This window comes from Oncorhynchus kisutch, linkage group LG11 (genome assembly GCF_002021735.2).
Source record: "Oncorhynchus kisutch isolate 150728-3 linkage group LG11, Okis_V2, whole genome shotgun sequence".
In the NCBI taxonomy this organism is placed as follows: Eukaryota; Metazoa; Chordata; class Actinopteri; order Salmoniformes; family Salmonidae; genus Oncorhynchus; species Oncorhynchus kisutch.
The window spans coordinates 78,063,764-78,086,631 of NC_034184.2; the positions used below are offsets into that span (position 1 = coordinate 78,063,764).

Consider the following 22,868-nt stretch of genomic DNA (forward strand, 5'->3'; position numbering starts at 1 on the left):
AGGTCAGTCAATCTGGAAAATTAAGAAATTTGAAATTTTCTTCAAGTGCAGTCGCAAGAACCATCAAGCGCAATAATGACACTGGCTCTCATGAGGACCGCCACAGGAAAGGAAGACCCAGAGTTAACTCCGCTGCAGAGGATAAGTTCATTAGAGTTACCAGCCTCAGAAATTGCAGCCCAAATAAATGCTTCACAGAGTTCAAGTTACAGACACATCTCAGCATCAACTGTTCAGAGAAGACTGCATGAATCAGGCCTTCATGGTCACATTGCTGCAAAGAAACCGCTACTAAAGGACACCCATGAGAAGAAGAGACTTGCTTGGGCCAAGAAACACGAGCAATGGACCATTAGGCCGGTGGAAATCTGTTCTTTGGTCCAAATTTGAGATTTGTGGATCCAACCGCAGTGTCTTTGTGAGATGCAGAGTAGGTGAACGGATGATCTCTGCATGTGTGGTTCCCACCGTGAAGCATGGAGGTGGTGGTGTGATGGTGTAGGGGTGCTTTGCTGGTGACAGTCTGATTTATTTACTTAACCAGCATGGCTACCATAGCATTCTGCAACGATACGCCATACAGTCTGGTTTGCGCTTATTTGTCATTTGTTTTTCAACAGGACAATGACCCAAAACACACCGCCAGGCTGTGTAAGGGCTATTTTTTTTACCAAGGAGAGTGATGGAGTGCTGCATCAGATGACCTGGCCTCCATAATCACCCGACCTCAATCCAATTGAGATTTGGGATGAGTTGGACCACAAGTGAAGGAAAAGCAGCCAAAAAGTCCTCAACCTATGTGGGAGCTCCTTTAAGAATGTTGGGAAAGCATTCCAGGTGATTACCTCATGAAGCTGGTTGAGAGAATGTCAAGACTGTGCAAAGCTGTCAAGGCAAAGGGTGGGTACTTTGAAGAATATTGATTTAACACTATGTATAATTACATTATTCCATGTGTATTATTTCATAGTATTGATGTCTTCACTATTATTCTACAATATAGAAAATAGTAAAAATAAAGAAAAACTCTTGAATGAATAGGTGTGTCCAAACTTTTGACTGGTACTGTATATACAGGTCACTAAGTTTAATACACGTTTGTTCATGGACAATACAAAATGACATAATTACCCAGTAACATTGAAGACAAAACAATGATTTTAAAGTTAAATCTTTATTTATTATGACAACCACACCTAAGTCCATTCACAGACTAAGGATTTATTTTATTTTTTTACACTTTATAAACTAAAAATCCTTCTTGATAAAATAAAGTCTGAAATTATAGTTGACATGAACAACACCTGGCATAAACGGGATGGTGTGTGTTTGTGGTCTATGACAACCACAGAGACTCTTGTATCTGTGGACATGACTCCAACAGGGTCACCGGAATGGATCAGCCAATGAAGTTGGATGTCCCACTCGATTGACTACATTAAAATGGTGGAAGGCCTTCATTTCGCTGCCCATTCAAAGGCTGCCTTTAGGCAACGAGAGGCCTCTATCATTTTCTATGATGACAGGTTCTTAGTTCATAGAAAGTTGAGAAAAAAAGAGGAAATGGAATCATATGGAATGCTTAACAAGGGTTACCCTGGTAACCTGAGCACTTTTGAAGATTGGGTGCATGCTTGATTGGGTTTCTGTAGTTCTTTGATTGGTTGATTTCGGTTTGTGGTTCCACACCGTTTCTTTCACTTTGCTTTCTGGCACATAATTGGTGGGTTGCAGGCTTAAGAAGCTGCTTTCTGGCTACTATGGTCTGTGAGGACAGTTGTGGCGGGAAGGCAGGAGCTTGAGCTCATCTCTGGCTTATGATTGGTTGTTGGGTTGGTCGGTAGGCTGCTGTGGTCCATTGATCACATTGCGTTGGCTTTCTCTTAGGCACAGATCTAGGATCAGCTTCCCTTCCTCAAATCTTTACTTAAGCATTGGACGGGGTAAACACAAAACTGATCGTAGATATGCGTTTCTGGTGATTACTTGCGAGGCCAGTTGTAGCAGAGTTAGTGGAGGGAGGGTAAGCTTGGTGGTAGCCTCACTTGCGGGGCTGGTGAATGTGCTGAGTGAGGTGCTGGTTCTGGGGCATCTTGGTGATAGATGGCTGGGGCTTCTGGTGAGCTACCTGGGCTGCTGCAGGAGTGAAGTCCTTATCACCCTGGGAACAGAACCACACAGACACTTAGTACAGCTGTGTTACAGAATACAGGCACTTACACAGTGTCTCAGAATTCTTTGAAATGCATTATATATTTTTTTTTACCACAATCTGATTCCAGACCATTTATTCAGAGCCCTATAGATGCTGTTTACGTGACACTGGCCTTAATGCTCCTCCATGTAGTTTCTATCACTTGTATGTATAGGTAAAAAAAAACAGATACGAATCAGATATGCATTTTTATTTGAGTCACTTCAAAAACTGCAGGTGTAAACAAGGCTATAGATAAGAGTTGTGTTGTTACAGTAGTGAAGTCAGAATATCTGAGGCGATAGAGAACACACACACACACAACTGCAGTGTTTAATGTGCCATGTCTGTGTTTTATAATGTTCATGAAGGCCATCTCTTTTTGGTCAGATAACGATTGCAGTTTATGACCATAACTCCTACTGAAAACAATTCCGACAGCTGATGTATTAGATCTAGAAGCCACAGGGAGGTGACAGACCTCGTTACCCAGGTTAGGAGGCCTATATCTGGGCATCTTATCACTCTTAACCCCCTTATACTCAAATGGAGCTGGTAAGATAAAAACAAACTAGTATGTCGTCTAAACTCTATAGGGAAATCTGTGTTGATGGTCTATGTTGTGTTTCATTCCCGGAAAGTCAAAGTAAATGTCCAGTGAAAAGCTCACTTTTAAAAAGTCCATATTCTGTTAACTCATACCCAAATAATGTTGTTGACTCATCCTATATTTGTTTGTGGCCAAAGCATTGGATACATTTTCTTATTTAAAAACTCAGGAGCATTCAATATCATCTTGGTAAGCAACTCCAGTGTGTATTCGGCCTAGTGTTTTAAGTTACTGTCCTGCTGAAAAGTGCATTTGTTTCCCATTGTCTGTTGGAAAGCAGACTGAACCAGGTTTTCCTCTAGGATTTTGCCTGTGCTTAGCTTTATTCCATTTATTTTTAGCCCCCCAAAAAAACTCCATAGACCTTGCCAATGACAAGCATACCCATAACATGATGCAGCCACCACCATGCCTGAAAATATGAAGTGGCACTCAGTGTAGTGTTGGATTTTCTCCAAACATAACGCTTTGTATTCAGGATATTTTTTGCAGTGTTACGTTAGTGCCTTATCGCAAACAGGATGCATGTTTTACATTTTTTTTATTCTGTACAGGCTACCTTTCATTAAGGTTTGTATTGTGGAGTAACTACAATGTTGATTCATCCTCAATTTTCTCCTATCACAGCCATTAAACTCGGACTGTTTTAAAATCACCATTGGCTTCATGGTAAAATCGCTGAGTGGTTTCCTTCCTCTCCGGCAACAGAGTTAGGAAGGACGTTTGTATCTTTGTAGTGACTGGATGTATTTATACCCCATCCAAAATGTAATTAATAACTTCAAGATTAAAGTATTATTTTTTACCCATCTACCAATCGGTGCCCTTCTTTGCAAAACATTGGAAAACCTCCCTGACCTGTGCGGTTGAATCTGTGTTTGGAAATCACTGCGCGACTGACAGACCTTACAGATAATTGTACATGGTCAAAAGTATTATGTTCAAACATCTCATTCCAAAATCATGGGCATTAATATAGAGTTGGTCCCCCCTTTGCTGCTATAACTGCCTCCACTCTGCTGGGAAGGCTTTCCACTAGATGTTGCAACATTGCTGCTATAACAGCCTCCACTTCCATTCAGCTTCAAGAGCCTTAGTGAGGTTGGGCACTGATGTTGGGCGATTAGGCTTGGCTCACAGTCGGCGTTCCAATTCATCCCAAAGGTGTTCAATCGAGTTGAGATTAGGGCTCTGTGCAAGCCAGTCAAGTTCTCCCACACCGATCGACAAACCATTTCTCAAACCATTTCTGTATGGTCTTCGCTTTGTGCACTGGGGCATTATGCTGAAACAAAAAAAAGGGCCTTCCCCAAACTGTTGCCACAAAGGTGGAAGCACAGAATCTTCTAGAATGTCATTGTATCCTGTAGTGTTAAGATTTCCCTTCACTGGAACTAAGGGGCCGGAACCATGAAAAACAGCCTCAGACCATTATTCCTCCTCCACCAGACTTTACAGTTGGCACTATGCATTCAGACAGGTAGCGTTCTCCTGGCATCCGCCAAACCCAGATTCGGCCGTCGGAGTACCAGATTGTGAAGAGTGATCCATCACTCCATCACTGCTCTAGGATCCAATGGCGGTGAACTTTACACCACTCCAGCCGACACTTGGCATTGTGCATGCTGATCTTAGGCTTAATTTTTATGCTCTACGCGCTTCAGCACTCGGCGGTCCCGTTCACTTCGCAGCTGAGCCGTTGTTGCTCCTAGGCGTTTCCACTTCACAACAGCAGCACTTAGTTGACCGGGGCAGCTCTAGAAGGGCAGAAATTCAACAAACTGACTTGTTGGAAAAAAGTAGTATCCTATGATGGTGCCACGTTGGAAGTCACTGAGCTCTTCAGTAAGTCCATTCTACTGCCCATATTTATCTATGGAGATCGCATGGCTGTGTGCTCGATTTTATACACCTGTCAGCAACAGGTTTTGCTGAAATAGCCTAATCCACACATTTGAAGGAGTGTACACATCATTTTGGCCATGTGTAATTGTATGTGTAGAGTACAGCGAGGAGCTTGTCACTCATAAATCATGTGAAACGCTATTATTGTACACAGATTGAGTCCATGTAACTTAGTGACTTTGTTAAGCAAAGGGGTTGAATACTTTGACTCGAGACATTTCAGCTTTTTAATTTGTAAAAAATATCATTCCACTTTGACATGGAGTATTATGAGTAGTGTGTAGGCCAGTGAACACAATCTCAATTGAATCCCTTTTAAATTCAGGCTGTAACACATTTTGAAAAAGTCGAGGGGTAGGAATACTTTCTGAAGGCATTGTATGTGCATATTGTGTGTGTGTTGGAGTGTCAGTGTACATAGAGAAAAATTAAATACAAGGGTCAACTCAGATAGTCCATCTAGCTATTCAGTTAGCTATTCAGTTAGCTATTCAGTTAGCTATTCAGTTAGCTATTCAGTTAGCTATTCAGTTAGCTATTCAGTTAGCTATTCGGCTTGGGAACAGAAGCTGTTTAGGAGCCTGTTGGTGTAAGACTTGAAGCACCGGTACCGTGCGGAAGCAGTGAGAAGAGTTTATGGCCTGGGTGGCTTGAGTCTTAAGATTTTCCAGGCCTCCGTTTCACACCACCTGATAGAGGTCCTGGATTGGCAGAGAGCTCAGCCCCATGTACTGGTCTGTCCGCAACACCCTGTAGTGCCAAATCTTTTCAACCTCCTGAGGGGGAAGAGGCGCGTGTGTGGACCATTTTAAGTCCTTAATGATGTGGACACTGAGGAACTTGGAGCTCCTGACCCACTTCACTGCAACCCCATCGATGTGGATGGGGCTGCAGGACTAAGCACACACCACCTGTGTTGAGGATGAGTGTGGCGGAGGTAATGTTACCTACAATGGCTGTGCGAAGTTGCTGGATATTGGAGGGAACCGGAACATACCACTGTTGTGAACCGATTCAGAACATCCCAAACATACTCAAAGGGTGACGTCTGGTGAGTATGCAGGACATGTCTGGTGATTTTGCAGGCCATGGAAGAACTGGGACTTCCAGGAATTGTGTAAAGCTTATACCTGCCCATACCATAACACAAACTCCAGCATGGAGCACACCACACCATTTACAACGTTGACATCATTAGACCACTCGCCCCCACGACGTTATCCAAGCTGTCTGCCAGCTGCCCGGTACAGTTAAAACCGCGATTCATCCGTGAAGAGCACAAGGTGAGCATTTCCCCACTGAAGTCAATTATGACGCCCAACTGCATTCAGGTCAAGGCCCTGGTGAGGACGACGAGCTTCCCTGAGATGGTTTCTGACTGTTTGTGCAATAATTCTTCAGTTTCAGCTGTCCGGGTGGCTGGTATCAAAAGACGGAAATGGAGGTCCTGGGCTGGCGTGGTTATACGTGATCTGCGGTTGTGAGGTCAGTTGGACATACTGCCAAATTCTCTAAAATGTCATTTGAGGCAGCTTATGGTAGAGAAATTAACATTCAATTATTTGGCAACAGCTCTGGTGGACATTTCTACAGTCAGCATGCCAATTGCACAAACTTGAGACATCTGTGGCATTGTGTTGTGTGACAAAACTGCACATTTTAGTGTGGCCTTTTATTGTCCCCAGCACAAGGTGCACCTGTGTAATGATCATGCCGTTTGAGTATCTTCTTGATATGCCACACCTGTCAGGTGGATGGATTATCTTTGCAAAGGAGAAATGCTCACTAAACAGGGAAGCAAACAAATTTGGGCACAACATTTCAGAGAAAATAAGCTTTTTGTGTTTATGGAAAAGTTCTGGGATATTTTATTTCAGCTCATGAAACATGGGACCAACACTTTACATGTTGCGTTCATATTTCTGTTCAGTAGAGTGTAGCGATTCATTATGCCATCTAAACCGCTGTGAAATATAGTTTCCTAAAGCAAAAATATTGTTGTTTCAGCTGTTTGAAGCTGGTGTACAAAACCGGAAGTAAAAGACAAAAGTACAGCAAAAATAGAAATAGCGCACATAGAACAGATCTACCGCTTCTTAGGCTTGCTTTCAATGAGAATGACAAGATCTATAACTCACACTTCTATGTGTATTTGTTCGGGTCGCCCAAAAAGTTACATATTTACACTTTAATGATACAGAATTGAAATCGTTGCCAACCAGAAAGACAGTAAAGCAGGAAGAGAGAAAGTCAGGGTTTGAGAGAAAGATCTCTCTCCATAGGAATGCAATATAATTGAGTGGAATTTAGACAGTGTTAACCCCTAGTTCACCAAACCTCAGATAGAACTGAGGCAGTAAGGCTAGCCTTTATCAGGGAGATGTAGCTCCTCTCTCCACGGTCATCTCAGTGGGAGAATATAGTCATCTGAACAGCTGCCCCCTGGTTCACCAGGCTTTATTTAAGGCCTGTAGCAGCCTGCAGGCGTGTTGGAGGATACATGGCCAAACTGGGGGAGAGCCGGAGAGGTAAAGAGCCTGCAGGCATGTTGGGGGATACATGGAACGACTGGGGTTAGAGCCAGAGAGGTAAAGACCCTGTCGCAGCCTGCAGGCGTGTTGAGGGATACATGGAACGACTGGGGTTAGAGCCAGAGAGCTAAAGAGCCTGTCGCAGCCTGCAGGTGTAATAACACAGACAGATAGAGGATTAAAAAGGTACAGATGGTAAGTAGGAACCACAGGGAGGTGAGCTTAGCTAGGGGGGGTCAGTATGGTGTATGTGGAAAGGGGTGGGCTAAGGTAGGTGTGTGTGTGTGACCACTTACCTTTGTAACCACTCCTGAAACGACCACAGTGGGCTTTGGTGGGCTAGACAGAGAGACAGACAGAGAGACAGATTATAAAAACAGACTGACTATCTCCATGTCAATACTCTGACGGGACAAAATAACATTTTGTTGAGATGAAATGTCAGTGTCAATATCAAAACCACTGACCATCGACTTTCTTTTTCAGGATGTTACAAAGACAGGAACAGAAATCGCTTCTGTTTGATCCCATTGAACAGCGAGTGTGTTATAAGGAAAGGAACATCCTGGCCTAGTATGACTCCAGAGGGAGAGACCAGAGAGAGAGAAAAACGAGCCCTGAGCTCAGCTGTGGTGCTGTGGACCTGCCTGCCAACCTGCTAAATGACTAACATTAATCCTGGTCTGGATCTACACTGCAACTCAAACAGCAGACAGGAAGGAGGGGTGAGAACACACCTTTGGAGCAGGGAGAGAGAGGAAAAAGGTTGAGTTGAGAGGGAAGGAATGAGAGCGAGTAAGCGGGATTATTCCGAGGTGGACATAGACCTTGACATGGGAAACGAGTCTGGTCTAGTTTAACAGCAGAACTATTACAGGAAGTAAAATGCTGTCTTCAGCAACTACCTCTGGAAGTTCGGACAGGGCTACATAAAGTAGCATACACAATTAAGGTAGTCTACATATTGTAGCTAGCATCCATGGTACAACACCCGCGACCTTGTCAAGAAGTTAACGACTGACTAACCTAACGTAGCATGTTTATTTTTATTTTTAAAGATCCTAAAACTACATCCCCTACATACTGGTCTTGACCCCCAAAAATAACACAAATAATAAGAAAAACTTCTGCACTGTTCAACCAATCCAGAAATGTGAAGGAGGATTTAAGATGGAGTGTCGTCATGTTAACTTCCAAAAGAGGAAGTGGTTTCACAGGCTCCAGTTCCATTGTTCCCTCCACTTCCAGTTCGGATGAGCACAAACTGTGCAACTTCCAGTGCTCGTTTACTGTGACCACTGAGACTGTACCTGCTTTATGTTACATGTTGTTGTGTTTGATGCAAGGAAACCACTTTACAAAATTAAAATGCATTGTTTTTACTCTGCCATTTTTAAAGTCATGCCTCCCCTCAGTCCTAGACTTTTCTTAAATAAGTCTATGTAACACACTGTCAGTGATAGAATCTTAACATCACAACAGAACTGAAGTTATAACCAGTTTAAGGAGGGCATGTCATTTTTAAAAACGTTTTCCCCCCCCATTGCCCCTCCTTCTCCACTCCTCAGCCTGAGCCTTAACCATTGGAGCCTTAACCTACACCTCCTCAGCCTGAGCCTTAACCTCCTCAGCCTGAGCCTTAACCTCCTCAGCCTGAGCCTTAACCTCCTCAGCCTGAGCCTTAACCTCCTCAGCCTGAGCCTTAACCTCCTCAGCCTGAGCCTTAACCTCCTCAGCCTGAGCCTTAACCTCCTCAGCCTGAGCCTTAACCTCCTCAGCCTGAGCCTTAACCTCCTCAGCCTGAGCCTTAACCTCCTCAGCCTGAGCCTTAACCTCCTCAGCCTGAGCCTTAACCTCCTCAGCCTGAGCCTTAACCTCAGAGTGCCAAAAAAGCGAGAAAGCGACCACACAACCACCAGATAAAACTGAGACAGGAGAGAGGAAGGGCCGGCACCATTTAGATAGAACAAGCCGGTGACAATGCCACGGGACGATTTTCAGCACGTCATCGCAGAGAGCAGGCTCTACATCTCAAGCAACAACAAAAACGCCCTCACCAGCTTTCGTTGTTTATGTGACATGCTCCAACAGATGACATTGTGTGAAGATGCACCATTAAGCACTAGCAGACAATTGACTGCGGTCATTTTGACACATTCATTATAATGCCATTATCGCTTCTGTGCTGATTTTCACAATTTATTAAGTACATTTGGTGCTTACAGTTAGTGCATTCATCTTAACATAGCTAGGTGGAACAACCACATATCATCTTAACATAGCTAGGTGGAACAACCACATATCATCTTAACATAGCTAGGTGGAACAACCACATATCATCTTAACATAGCTAGGTGGAACAAACACATATCATCTTAACATAGCTAGGTGGAACAACCACATATCATCTTAACATAGCTAGGTGGAACAACCACATATCATCTTAACATAGCTAGGTGGAACAAGCACATATCATCTTAACATAGCTAGGTGGAACAACCACATATCATCTTAACATAGCTAGGTGGAACAACCACATATCATCTTAACATAGCTAGGTGGAACAACCACATATCATCTTAACATAGCTAGGTGGAACAACCACATATCATCTTAACATAGCTAGGTGGAACCACCAAATATCATCTTAACATAGCTAGGTGGAACAACCACATATCATCTTAACATAGCTAGGTGGAACCACCACATATCATCTTAACATAGCTAGGTGGAACAACCACATATCATCTTAACATAGCTAGGTGGAACCACCACATATCATCTTAACATAGCTAGGTGGAACAACCACATACTTTTAATGTATGTGGACAACTGGTCGACGAACATCTCATTCCAAAATCATGGGTATTGAATATGGAGTTGGTCCCCCTTTTCTGCCATGACAGCCTCCACTCTCCTGGCCTTCCTCTAGATGTTGGAACATTGCTGTGGGGACTTGCTTCCATTTAGCCACAAGAGCATTAGTGAGGTCGTACACTGATGTTAGACGATTAGGCCTGGCTCGTAGTCGCATTCCAATTCAAACCCATTTCATGAATCTCCCGAGGAACAATACTCATGCCGACGTTGCTTCCAGAGGCAGTTTGGAACTCGGTAGTGAGTGATGCAACCGAGGACAGGCGTCTTTACGCGCAACACGCTTCAGCACTCGGCAGTCCCGTTCTGTGAGCTTGTGTGGCCTACCACTTCGTGGCTGAGCCGTTGATGCTCCTAGACGTTTCCACTTCACAATAACAGCACTTACAGTTGACCTGGGAAGCAATTTGACGAACTGACTTGTTGGAAAGGTGGCATCCTATGACGGTGCCACGGTGAAAGGCACTGAGCTCTTCAGTGTGGGCCACTCTACTGCCAATGTTTGTCTATGGAGATTGCATGGCTTTGTGCTCAATTTTATACATATCAGCAACGAGTGTGGCTGAAATAGCCAAATCCACATATACTTTGGCCATGTAGTGTCATTTTTATTTTGAATCCCAGCCCCCGTAGGAGGCCTTTTGCCTGGCGGGCATTGTAAATAAGAATTTGTTCTTAACCGTCTCGCCTAGTTAAATAAAAGGTTCAATAAAAAAAAAACTCCTGAGTAGACCAGATCATCATGAGCATTCACCTCAAAAATGGAGATCTGCCATTGAGTTATTGAGACGAGTCCCCGTGCTTGTATCAAATCAGCGTAATGGTGCTGGCCCAATCAAAAACAGCGATGAAATTATAGCTGACCACACGCTGGGAAATGATTTAACATAATTTTAAAAAACGGATGACTTTAGGAGTTGCAGTAAGTAAAGATTTGATACATGCCTTCAATGGCATTAGCCTACTTTATTTGAGTATTCTGGTCACTCATTGATAGTCATTCTCACAGTAATCATTTATTGATTCATCCAGTTGGTTAAGAAAACGTATGTGGTGAGCTTTACAAAATGATGTGTGAAGTGTGTACTTCACAGGCAGTGTATACTCTATGGGCAGAGAGCACTTTACAAACAGTGTAAATTTGGCCACAAGAATGGCAACAGCTTAGTAACAGGCGCAGCATACCAAACGTCATTATGAATCATTAAATCTAATGAACGATGAAGTCATATATTTGGTTGTGCAAAACATTTGACCAATCATTTAAGGCCAACTTTTTTTTTTTTTTTTTACTCCCAACTGGTGCAACAGGTCCCAGAAGACCAGGAAGTGTGTGTGGCAGAGCAGAGTTGACCATGGTGAAAACGCTCTGTTGACTGTACTGGCTTCAACAGTTCAAGATTTACTTGGACTGGGAGAGCGAACCAAGCCTCTCTAACCCCCCTCTCAGTCTGTCCATCTCTCTCTCTCTCTCCTCCCATCCATCTTAGAGGTCTAAATTGTATGTGACAGGCGTTCCCTTGGCCACTCGGCTCCACATCTACACAGAACCCACCTGCCCACTGTCGAGAGCAGGTGGACACACACATGCACACACTCTAAACTAGTTCTTTAATGAGCGACAGCTTGAGCCAGAACTAGGGCAAGAGCCAAGTTGTATGCATCAGTGGGGATTTCTACTGCATTTCACACGGGCAGATTCACAGCCGCCTCTGATATCTCCAGAGTGAACCCGGAGCCATGCATCAGTGGGGATTCCTACTGCATTTCACACGGGCAGATTCACAGCCGCCTCTGATCTCTCCAGAGAGAACTCGGAGCCATTATGGCAGCCTCCCTCTTTAGGCCAGGATGGAAGGTAAGCCTCTCTCTGTGGTTCAGCTATCAAGCAGCAACCAATCTCCTGCTCTACCACCACACACGCACACACACACACACGTTCAAAGGTTTGGGGTCACTTAGAAATGTCCTTGTTTTGTTTTGTTGACGTTGAGACTGGTGTTTTGCGGGTACTATTTAATGAAGGTGCCAGTTGAGGCCTTGTGAGGCATATGCTTCTCAAACTAGACACTCCAATGTACTTGTCCTCTTGCTCAGTTGTGCACTGGGGCCTCCCACTCCTCTTTCTATTCTGGTTAGAGCCAATATGCGCTGTTCTGCGAAGGGAGTAGAACACAGCGTTCTATGTGATCTTCAGTTTTTTCCTCAGAAAAAGAATAGACTGACGAGTTTCAGAAGGTCTTTGTTTCAGGCCATTTTGAGCCTGTAAATCGAACTCACAAATGCTGATGCTCAACTTGCTCGAAAACGCTTTTTCAGTTATGCCCACAAATTTATAGGATTGAGGTCAGGGCTTTGTGATGGCTACTCCAATACCTTGACTTGGTTGTCCTTAAGCCATTTTGCCACAACTTTAGAAGTATGCTTGGGGTCATTGTCCCTTTGGAAGACCCATTTGCGACCAAGCTTTAACTACCTGACTAATGTCTTGAGATGTTGCTTCAATATATCCACACAATATTCCTCTCTCATGATGCCATCTATTTTGTGAAGTGCACCAGTCCCCCCTGCAGCAAAGCACTCCCACAATATGATGCTGCCACCCCCGTGCTTCACGGTTGGGATGGTGTTCTTCGGCTTGCAAGCCTCACCCTTTTTCACCCTTTTTCCAAACATAATGATGGTCATCAGACCAGAGGACATTTCTCTAAAAAGTACGATCTTTGTTGCAAACCGTAGTCTGGCTTTTTTATGGCAGTTTTGGAACAGTCCTCTTCCTTGCTGGGCGGTCTTTCAGGTTATGTCGATATTGGACTCGTTTTACTGTGGATATAGATACTTTTGTACCCGTTTCCTCCAGCATCTTCACAAGGTCCTTTGCTGTTGTTCTCGGATTGAGTTGCACTTTTCACACCGATGTACGTTCACCTCTAGGAGACAGAACGAGTCTCCTTCCTGAGCGGTATGACGGCTGCGTGGTCCCATGGTGTTTATACTTGCACACTATTGTTTGTACAGATGAACGTGGTACCTTCAGGCGTTTGGAAATGGTTCCCAAGGATGAACCAGACTTGTGGAGGTCCACAATTTTTTTCTAAGGTCTTGGCTGATTTCTTTAGATTTTCCCATGATGTCAAGCAAAGAAGCACAGAGTTTGAAGGTAGGCCTTGAAATACATCCACAGGTACACCTCCAATTGACTCAAATGATGTCAATTAGCCCATCAGAAGCTTTTAAAGCCATGAAATAATTTTCTGGAATTTTCCAAGCTGTTTAAAGGCAAAGTCAACATAATATTTAAACTTCTGACCCACTGCAATTGTGATATAATTCACTGTAGGTGAAATAATCTGTCTGTTAACAATTGTTGGAAAATGTACTTGTGTCATGCGCAAAGTAGATGTCCTGACCAACTTGCCAAAACTATAGTTTGTTAACAAGAAATTTGTAGCATGGTTGAAAAACAAGTTAATGACTACAACCTAAGCGTATGTAAACTTCCGACTAACTGTGTATGTGTGTATATATATATATATATCTCTGAGAAAAGTTCCTCCAGAGTACTATAGAAATGTAAATAAATTACAGTACATACTGTATACATGTTCCATTGAAGACAGTTTGTTGTCGGTCAGACCACTGCAGAGTCAAGAGAAATCATGTGACTACTACACTCCCGAATAGGGAAGTCTTCTCTAGACAGGCTCAGTCGAGGGCACACCCTGCCGGGTGTATTCCAATACTCTAAACCTCTTGCCCTCTTTACTTTTACAGACCTAACGACATATCTTGTTTGCTCTTAAGGACATCAGCACACACTAACATTATATTGTTGTAATATTATAAATGTTATAGCGTACACTTGTATTGGTGGAGCAGTATACACTTGTATAGCGCACAATGTATTGTGTGATGTATGGTTGTATTAATGATGCAGACTTGTTGTGTTGTTCCTGTTTGGACCCCAGGAAGAGTAGTAAGCTGTCTTGACAGGAACTTATGGGGATCCTAATAAATACTAGACTAGCTGAGTTTGAATGATTCCATAGAACTCAACTGGTTGTTGAACCGTTCGGTTGTCTTTGCAGAGTACACTCAACAGACACGTGCACGTATGCACAAAGAAACACACACACAGGTAGTGTGGTGGGAATATTTCACCTGTATAAACAGACATTGCTCAAGAGTGGAGACGCAGAGAGGAACTTAGCAGGGGTATAAAGCACCATTCTTTTACCCAACATGAATGAAGCCTCAGACACCACATGAATGAAGCCTCAGACACCACATGAATGAAGCCTCAGACACCACATGAATGAAGCCTCAGACACGTTCAGAATAATCACTAAACAGTAGGCCATAACAACCATCTAAGTAAAACAAGGTGGCCCTCACCTTGTTGAACACATAGAATCAGACCTGGTTGTTTTCTACTCTAGTACAGCTACCGGCCAATCACGGGTTATTTGGTGAATTAGAGGGTGATTGGCTTGTTTGTAGAATGTTCTCACCAGTTCTAAAAATGAAACATTAGGACTCTGTGTGTGTATATTGATAATTTTAAAAAGCAACAGTATTCTGGCATGCTGTTCAGAGGCCACAGGTCAAAGCTTAGTGTGTGTGTTACCTAGGTTCCTCCACAAAGTCCTCGTCCTCGTCTTTGATGGGAGGGGTCTCAGGTGGAGCTGCTCCCTGGTGCTTCTGCACTATCCTCATCCCCCCTGCCTTTACTGTCACACACACACACACACAGACACACGCAATTAGCTACACACTAGGACAGTTACACATTAACAAACAAACATGCACATTAAAACACAAACTGTTACATATTAACAAACACGCACCACATGCACGTTGACACACATTAGGACAGCGTCCCCCAAAAGGTCCATGCTATCCGGGACCCTTGGGACATCCCTACCCCCATTGAAGATGACATTTAAAATGGTTAAGTTACGGGTTAGGTAAGGGTTTCGGGTAGGGACGTCCCAAGGACCCCGGATAGCAGATACCTTTCCCAAACTCGGTCCTGGGGACCCCAAAGGGTGCACATGTAGTGTTTTGTCCTAGCACTGCACAGCTGTTTCAAATAATCAATGCATCAACTCAAAACGTTAATTTTCCTAACCTGCTGCGTAAATTATCCTACACCTGCTATGAAAAGTCCATTTTGACGAAAGCTGTATCCCTTCTAGACAAAACCGTCCCCAGGACTGAGTTTGGGAAGCGCTGCATTAGGGTAAGAGAGTAGATAAAAGGCTCAGGCAAAATGAAAATGTCCTTCACAAAAGCAGTTAAATAAAACCAGACAGACAGATAATCAGATAGCCTAACTGGGCGACAGGCCAGTCTGTGTAATATAATCAGATAGCCTAACTGGGTGACAGGCCAGTCTGTGTAATATAATCAGCCTAACTGGGCGACAGGCCAGTCTGTGTAATATAATCAGCCTAACTGGGCGACAGGCCAGTCTGTGTAATATAATCAGATAGCCTAACTGGGCGACAGGCCAGTCTGTGTAATATAATCAGATAGCCTAACTGGGCGACAGGCCAGTCTGTGTAATATAATCAGATAGCCTAACTGGGCGACAGGCCAGTCTGTGTAATATAATCAGATAGCCTAACTGGGCGACAGGCCAGTCTGTGTAATATAATCAGATAGCCTAACTGGGCGACAGGCCAGTCTGTGTAATATAATCAGATAGCCTAACTGGGTGACAGGCCAGTCTGTGTAATATAATCAGCCTAACTGGGCGACAGGCCAGTCTGTGTAATATAATCAGCCTAACTGGGCGACAGGCCAGTCTGTGTAATATAATCAGCCTAACTGGGCGACAGGCCAGTCTGTGTAATATAATCAGCCTAACTGGGCGACAGGCCAGTCTGTGTAATATAATCAGATAGCCTAACTGGGTGACAGGCCAGTCTGTGTAATATAATCAGCCTAACTGGGCGACAGGCCAGTCTGTGTAATATAATCAGATAGCCTAACTGGGTGACAGGCCAGTCTGTGTAATATAATCAGCCTAACTGGGCGACAGGCCAGTCTGTGTAATATAATCAGATAGCCTAACTGGGTGACAGGCCAGTCTGTGTAATATAATCAGATAGCCTAACTGGGCGACAGGCCAGTCTGTGTAATATAATCAGATAGCCTAACTGGGCGACAGGCCAGTCTGTGTAATATAATCAGCCTAACTGGGCGACAGGCCAGTCTGTGTAATATAATCAGATAGCCTAACTGGGCGACAGGCCAGTCTGTGTAATATAATCAGATAGCCTAACTGGGTGACAGGCCAGTCTGTGTAATATAATCAGATAGCCTAACTGGGTGACAGGCCAGTCTGTGTAATATAATCAGATAGCCTAACTGGGTGACAGGCCAGTCTGTGTAATATAATCAGATAGCCTAACTGGGCGACAGGCCAGTCTGTGTAATATAATCAGATAGCCTAACTGGGCGACAGGCCAGTCTGTGTAATATAATCAGATAGCCTAACTGGGCGACAGGCCAGTCTGTGTAATATAATCAGATAGCCTAACTGGGTGACAGGCCAGTCTGTGTAATATAATCAGATAGCCTAACTGGGTGACAGGCCAGTCTGTGTAATATAATCAGATAGCCTAACTGGGTGACAGGCCAGTCTGTGTAATATAATCAGATAGCCTAACTGGGTGACAGGCCAGTCTGTGTAATATAATCAGATAGCCTAACTGGGCGACAGGCCAGTCTGTGTAATATAATCAGATAGCCTAACTGGGCGACAGGCCAGTCTGTGTAATATAATCAGATAGCCTAACTGGGTGACAGGCCAGTCTGTGTAATATAATCAGCCTAACTGGGCGACAGGCCAGTCTGTGTAATATAATCAGCCTAACTGGGCGACAGGCCAGTCTGTGTAATTAATATAAAGGACATACAGTAGATAGCTTGTGATCCAGAATGAAGACAGTGATTGCACTCATATCATGCGGAAATACATATATGTATATTTTTTTACATTTAGCTGACGCTCTAATCCAGAGCGATTTAAGACATCAGCATGCTTCAGTTCTCTGCCGCCTAAACCAGTGTGCTCACATAATCCCTCAAAAGACCTTTGTTTGAAAAATTAGAAAAAGCAGCAATAGTACTGTTTGTCCATTTTGAGACACTGTAGCCGGCATATACTTCCTCAAAATTGTCTGAATTAATCTAAAGATAACTCGGTAAATCTGTAGGGAAGATCTTAGTGACTCAATGTTACATCCAACTAAGATGTTTGGTGCAGGATTTCACAAAGACAAAAATTGCATGAAAGTGAGTTCTCTCTCATTGAATGACAATAAAGACTCGGGTCATCACTGAAAATGAAAATGTTTTCTCAGTCAACTTACCTGGTAAAATAAGAGTTAAATAAATAGAAAACAATAAATGTATTGAAGAATCCCGACGAAGGGGCGTAGACCTCAGATACCGAACAACCCCCCAAAAAAACCTTGCCGAAGTTCAAAAGGTCAAACTGTTGTCATAATATATGCACAAACTCTTACGAACAGTTTCGGCTGGGAAGCATATGGACGCCTTTACAGTAGTGAGTGCATAGGCCTACAGTTTTCGTACTGGTCCCCCTTCAGAATCGAACCCAAATACTCCATCTAAACGTGAATTGATTCTCAATTGCAGTACGGTTCTAGAAACATATCCCATCAAAATAATTTCACAAACAAAATACACACTTACTGTACACTGATTTAACTGGTTTTAACAGTAAACAGTATTTTTCAGTGACAACACATTTTTATTTGATTTAACTAGGCAAGTCGGTTAAGAATACATTTTTATTTTACAATGACGGCCTATTCCAGCCAAACCCAGGTGACGCTGGGCCAATTGTGCGCCGCCCTATGGGACTCCCGATCACGGCCGGTTGTGATACAGCCCGGGATCGAACCAGGTTCTGTAGTGACGCCTCTTGCACTGAGATGTAGTGCCTTAGACCGCTGCGCCACTCAAGAGCTGTGTTGCGTCTGTCTTCCATTTACACACAGCACAGACGTTCAGAAACGCAGATAGCTAATTAGTACAGGTAGTCCAGAGTCTTCCTCATTCACACAGGTCGTCTGTCTTCCGTATGTTTACTGTAAACAAGCGCAGTAACATGGAAATGTGACCATGTGGGAATCCTAACCCTATAAAAAAAAGGTGTATCACTTTACCCTTTGTTTTTTGAAAAGATAAGGTACTTATGCTTCCAAAACCGTACCCGTGTTAATGTTCAGAGAATCACGGCTCTTAATAAAACTCCCGCCTATAGAAGACACCTTTGTCCAATGACTCCTGTGTAATGTAACCGAGAGTCATGATCAAGGGCTATTCCCATTCCTGCATTGAGGTATGTTTTTCGACCCATATCTTGCACCGCTCCACGGTGTTAATGTGACTCGTAATTGCGTACTGACCCCAGTGCAGCCCAGTGTAAACATGCGTAATGGGAGGGGTCAGTGTCTTCTGGTAATTATGGCATACTATCGTGCCCTACTTTCTGTCCACGTACTCCTTAGGTGTTATCAGATACCCCACAGACTTTTTAAAAAGGTAGCTTCCACGATACTAAGCTATAATCAAATATATAGATTTAATGGCAATCTAGCATTGGTAACGTTTATCAAATTGTCTTGCAAGATTAAGTCGTATTCGATAGGCGTAGTGTGGATCAAGCGTTTAGCTAACGTTACAATATGGCACGTCATCCGGGAAATAGCCCTAACGACAGGAACAAAATAACTGATTTAATTGCTAAACTATACGATATTGTTCAACAGCAGCACATGTTAGCCTACACACGTTAGATATACATACATTTCAAGTAGACTAACTAACGTTGTCAAATGCAACTATTGACATAGGCCTAATGCATATGCCGTGATACGTCAGCTGAACCGTGAATACAAAAAGCGATGTTGCTTGTGCTGTAAAAAAGCAACATAAGGTTCAATACCAGCCGGGAGGTGTCCTCCTTTGGTCTCGATTTTCTCCTTCGGCGGCGAAGACATATCTAACTAATGTCTGTCGGAAGCGTGAAAACACTCGTTTAAATAGCTATTCCTTTTCTTTTCTGGGGTAAACAGCAGCAGTCGACTTCAGTCCAGTTCGTCAACGTGGCTTCTTGTTTGGCAACTGTGCGTGATGACGACAGTGAAAATATCAGACAAATAGGAAAGCCAAGTTTAGTCTGACGTCGAGAGGGTGGTACGGGATGCGGCTGGTGCCAGAATAAAGAATTTCCCATGGATAGATACTGTAAAAGCAGGCATCTCCCTCTGTCTCTCCCAATCAATCAAAAGGCAAGGAGGTTACTGCTTTCCTTGTGTCCTTTTTTTATAGAACCAAGTAGATTTAAGTCATAACATTAACAACATACAGTGCCTTCAGAAAGTATTCATGCCCACTGATTTACTGCACATTTTGTTGTGTTATAGCTTGAATTCAAAATTGATTCAATATTTGTTTTCTCTCATCCATCTACACACAATACCCCATAATGACAAAGTTAAAAAATGTTTTTAGGAATTTTAGAAAATGTATTAAAAATAAATAAATACAGAAATATCTAATTAACATAAGTATTCACACCCATGAGTCAATACTTTTTAGAAGCACCTTTGGCAACGATTACACCTGGGAGTCTTTCTGGGTAAGTCTCTTAGAGTTCTCCACACCTGGATTGTGCAACATTTACCCAGTTTTCTTTTCAAAATGCTTCAAGCTCTGTTAAATTGCTTGTTGATCATTGCTAGACAACCATTTTCAGGTCTTTCCATAGATTTTCAAGTAGATTTAAGTCAAAACTGTAACTCTGCCACTCAGAAACATTCACTGTCTTCCTGGTAAGCAACTCCAGTGTAGATTTGGCCTTGTGTTTAATGTTATTGATTTGATTTATTGTCCTGTTGAAAGGTGAATTCATATTCCAGTGTCTGTTGGAGAGCAGACTTAACCAGGTTTTCCTCTAGGATTTTGCCTGTGCTTAGCTCCATTCCGTAAATTTTTTTATCCTGAAAAACTGCATCATGTTATGGGTATGCTTGTAATTGTTAAGGTAACGATTACAAGCATACCCATAACATGATGCAGCCACCACTATGCTTGAAAATATAGAGAGTGTTATTCAGTAATGTGTTGTATTGGATTTGCCTCAAACATGACACTTTGTATTCAGGACAAAAAATGAAATTGCTTTGCACATTTCTTTGCAGTATTACTTTGGTGCCTTGTTACAAACAGGATGCATGTTTTGGAATATTTTTATTCTGTAGAGGCTTCAGTGGAGGATGGCTCATAATAATGACTGTAACGGCGCGAATGGAATGGCATCAAACACTTGGAAACCATATATATATATATATATGAGTGCGTAGACTACAGGGGGTTGCTGGCATCTTAATTGGGGAGGACAGGCTCGTGGTAATGGCTGGAGTAGAATAGGGTGGAACTGTATCAGATACAACAACACATGGAAACAATGTGTTTGATGCCATTCCATTCGCTCCGTTCCAGCCATTATTAAGAGCTGTCCTCCACTCAGCAGCCTCTACTGGTGTAAACAGTTTGTTTGTGTGCATATGTGTGTGTGTGTGTGTGTGTGTGTGTGTGTGTGTGTGTGTGTGTGTGTGTGTGTGTGTGTTTGCTTGCATATGGCCACTAGAGGGGAGAATACAGCCTTGAGAAATACCTTGAGTCGTGTGTATGAGTGCTCATCTAAACATTGTTATTTCTATCCAACAGTATATGTGTTTGTGTAGAAGGACCCATCACACTTAAACACTATGTTATCTCTATTCAACAGTATATGTGTTTGTGTAGAAGGACCCATCACACTTAAACACTATGTTATCTCTATTCAACAATATACATTACCGGTCAAATGTTTTCGAACACCTACCCATTCAAGGGTTTTTATTAATTTTTTACAATTTGAATATTATTATCTAATTAACAAAATAAAAATCCCCATCAAAATCTGTTTAAACTATAGATATATTTTTGTATGGGCTGTGTCTCAATCCACTGTATCCGTCTATGTCGGCCTTCTGCATCTGTGGTGGAAAGTGGAGGAGCTACAGCGTTGTTTGTCAGACCTGGAGACATCCTGAAAATCATACTTAGAGTCTGAAGTCTGGTCCAAATGGTTTACAAACTAATATGAGTCTCACGAACACATTGGTGTTCTCCATTTTGATCCATGACCCCCACAAGCATCTTTGGACTAGTCTGAAGTCGGTACCATCGAGGTGCCAATTTCTGTCTGTAGCATCCAAATCATTTGGGCTAAAAACTGTTTGGGCTAAAAACTGTTTGGGCTAAAAACTGACCCCACTATGGAAAGGGGAGACTCTCACAAACACGATGGTGTTTCCCACAAGTGTCATGCGACGCGTCTGAAGGTAACCTGGTACCGGTTAAAACATTTTAGGGAAGTATGGAATTAGTTTTGTAATACAAGGGGTTAAAGGAGTTAAATATGTATCCAAAATATATATACACTTATATACACTGAGTATACAAAACATTAAGAACACCTGCTCTTTACATTACATAGACTGACCAGCTGACTCCAGGTGAAAGCTATGATCCCTTATTGATGTCACTTGTTAAATCCACTTCAATCATTGTAGATGAAGGGAATGAGACAGGAGAAGGATTTTTAAGGCTTGCGACAATTGAGACATGGATTGTGTATGTGTGCCATTAAGAGGGTGAATGGGCAAGCCAAATTATTTCAATGCCTTTGAACGGGCTATGGTAGTAGGTTCCAGGCACGCCGGTTTGTGTCAACAATTGCAACGCTGCTGGGTTTTTCACACTCAACAGTTTCCTGTGTGTATCAAGAATGGTCCACCACCCAAAGGACATCCAGCCATCTTGACACAACTGTGGGAAGCATTGAAGTCAACCACCACCCAAAGGACATCCAGCCGTCTTGACACAACTGTGGGAAGCATTGGAGTCAACCACCACCCAAAGGACATCCAGCCGTCTTGACACAACTGTGGGAAGCATTGAAGTCAACCACCACCCAAAGGACATCCAGCCGTCTTGACACAACTGTGGGAAGCATTGGAGTCAACATCCCTGTGGAACTTTTTGACACCTTGGTGCACCTTGTAGAGAGGGATGCAACTCAATACTAGGAAGGTGTTTCCTAATGTTTGGGGTATATACCCTGAGCTTTCTTATATCCTCTAAATATAGGACAGACACTTTATGATAAATTTTTTAAAACATTTTTTAAATATATATATTTTTAAATGTAATTAACTTTGATTTAACTAGGCAAGTCATTAAAAAACTAATTCTTATTTACAATGGCGGCCTACCTTGTCCAAACCCTAACCTGGACGATGCTAGGGCCAATTTTGCACAGCCCTATGGGACTGTCAAGACCGGTTGTGATACAATCAAGGCCGGTTGTGATACAGCCTGGAATCAAACCAGGGTCTGTAGTGACGCCTCTAGCACTATGTTATTCAATGCGTTTCTATGGGCTATAGTAGTAAAGACCAAATTCAATATTGTATCAAATAATTTGTGCATCTTTTTTATATATACCTACAGGGGTCCTAAAATTCGAAATCAAATAGCTAAATGATCCATGGTAAACAATTCCAATTGTCAGCTTAGTGGAACCCCCAAGCCAACTCCTTAGACTTTTAGGGGTTAATAACTGAACTGAAGACTTTAACTGAACTGAAGACTTTAACTG

General features: G+C 42.8%; 1 protein-coding gene across 1 annotated transcript; it reads right to left on the reverse strand.

Annotated features, from left to right (window-relative positions):
* Positions 1-1,155: 1,155 nt before the first annotated feature.
* LOC109899207 (death-associated protein 1) lies at positions 1,156-19,359 on the reverse strand. The gene is made up of 4 exons (XM_020494259.1): positions 19,104-19,359; positions 14,745-14,847; positions 7,537-7,579; positions 1,156-2,161 (listed from the first exon to the last, which is right to left on the reverse strand). Exons 1-4 carry the CDS (start codon positions 19,156-19,158, stop codon positions 2,042-2,044), a joined length of 321 nt encoding a protein of 106 aa, XP_020349848.1. The 5' UTR covers positions 19,159-19,359; the 3' UTR covers positions 1,156-2,041.
* Between the last annotated feature and the right edge of the window lie 3,509 nt (positions 19,360-22,868).

Bases quoted from the DNA above. Each gene is read 5' to 3' on its own strand.
- LOC109899207 (XM_020494259.1), bottom strand. From the start codon at position 19,158: ATGTCTTCGCCGCCGAAGGAGAAAATCGAGACCAAAGGAGGACACCTC. The intron at 14,848-19,103 runs GTATTGAACCTT...TGTGTGTGACAG, and splicing joins AGGAGGACACCTCCCGGCTG to TAAAGGCAGGGGGGATGAGG. The intron at 2,162-7,536 runs GTAAGTGGTCAC...TTCTGTTCCCAG, and splicing joins TTTCAGGAGTGGTTACAAAG to GGTGATAAGGACTTCACTCC.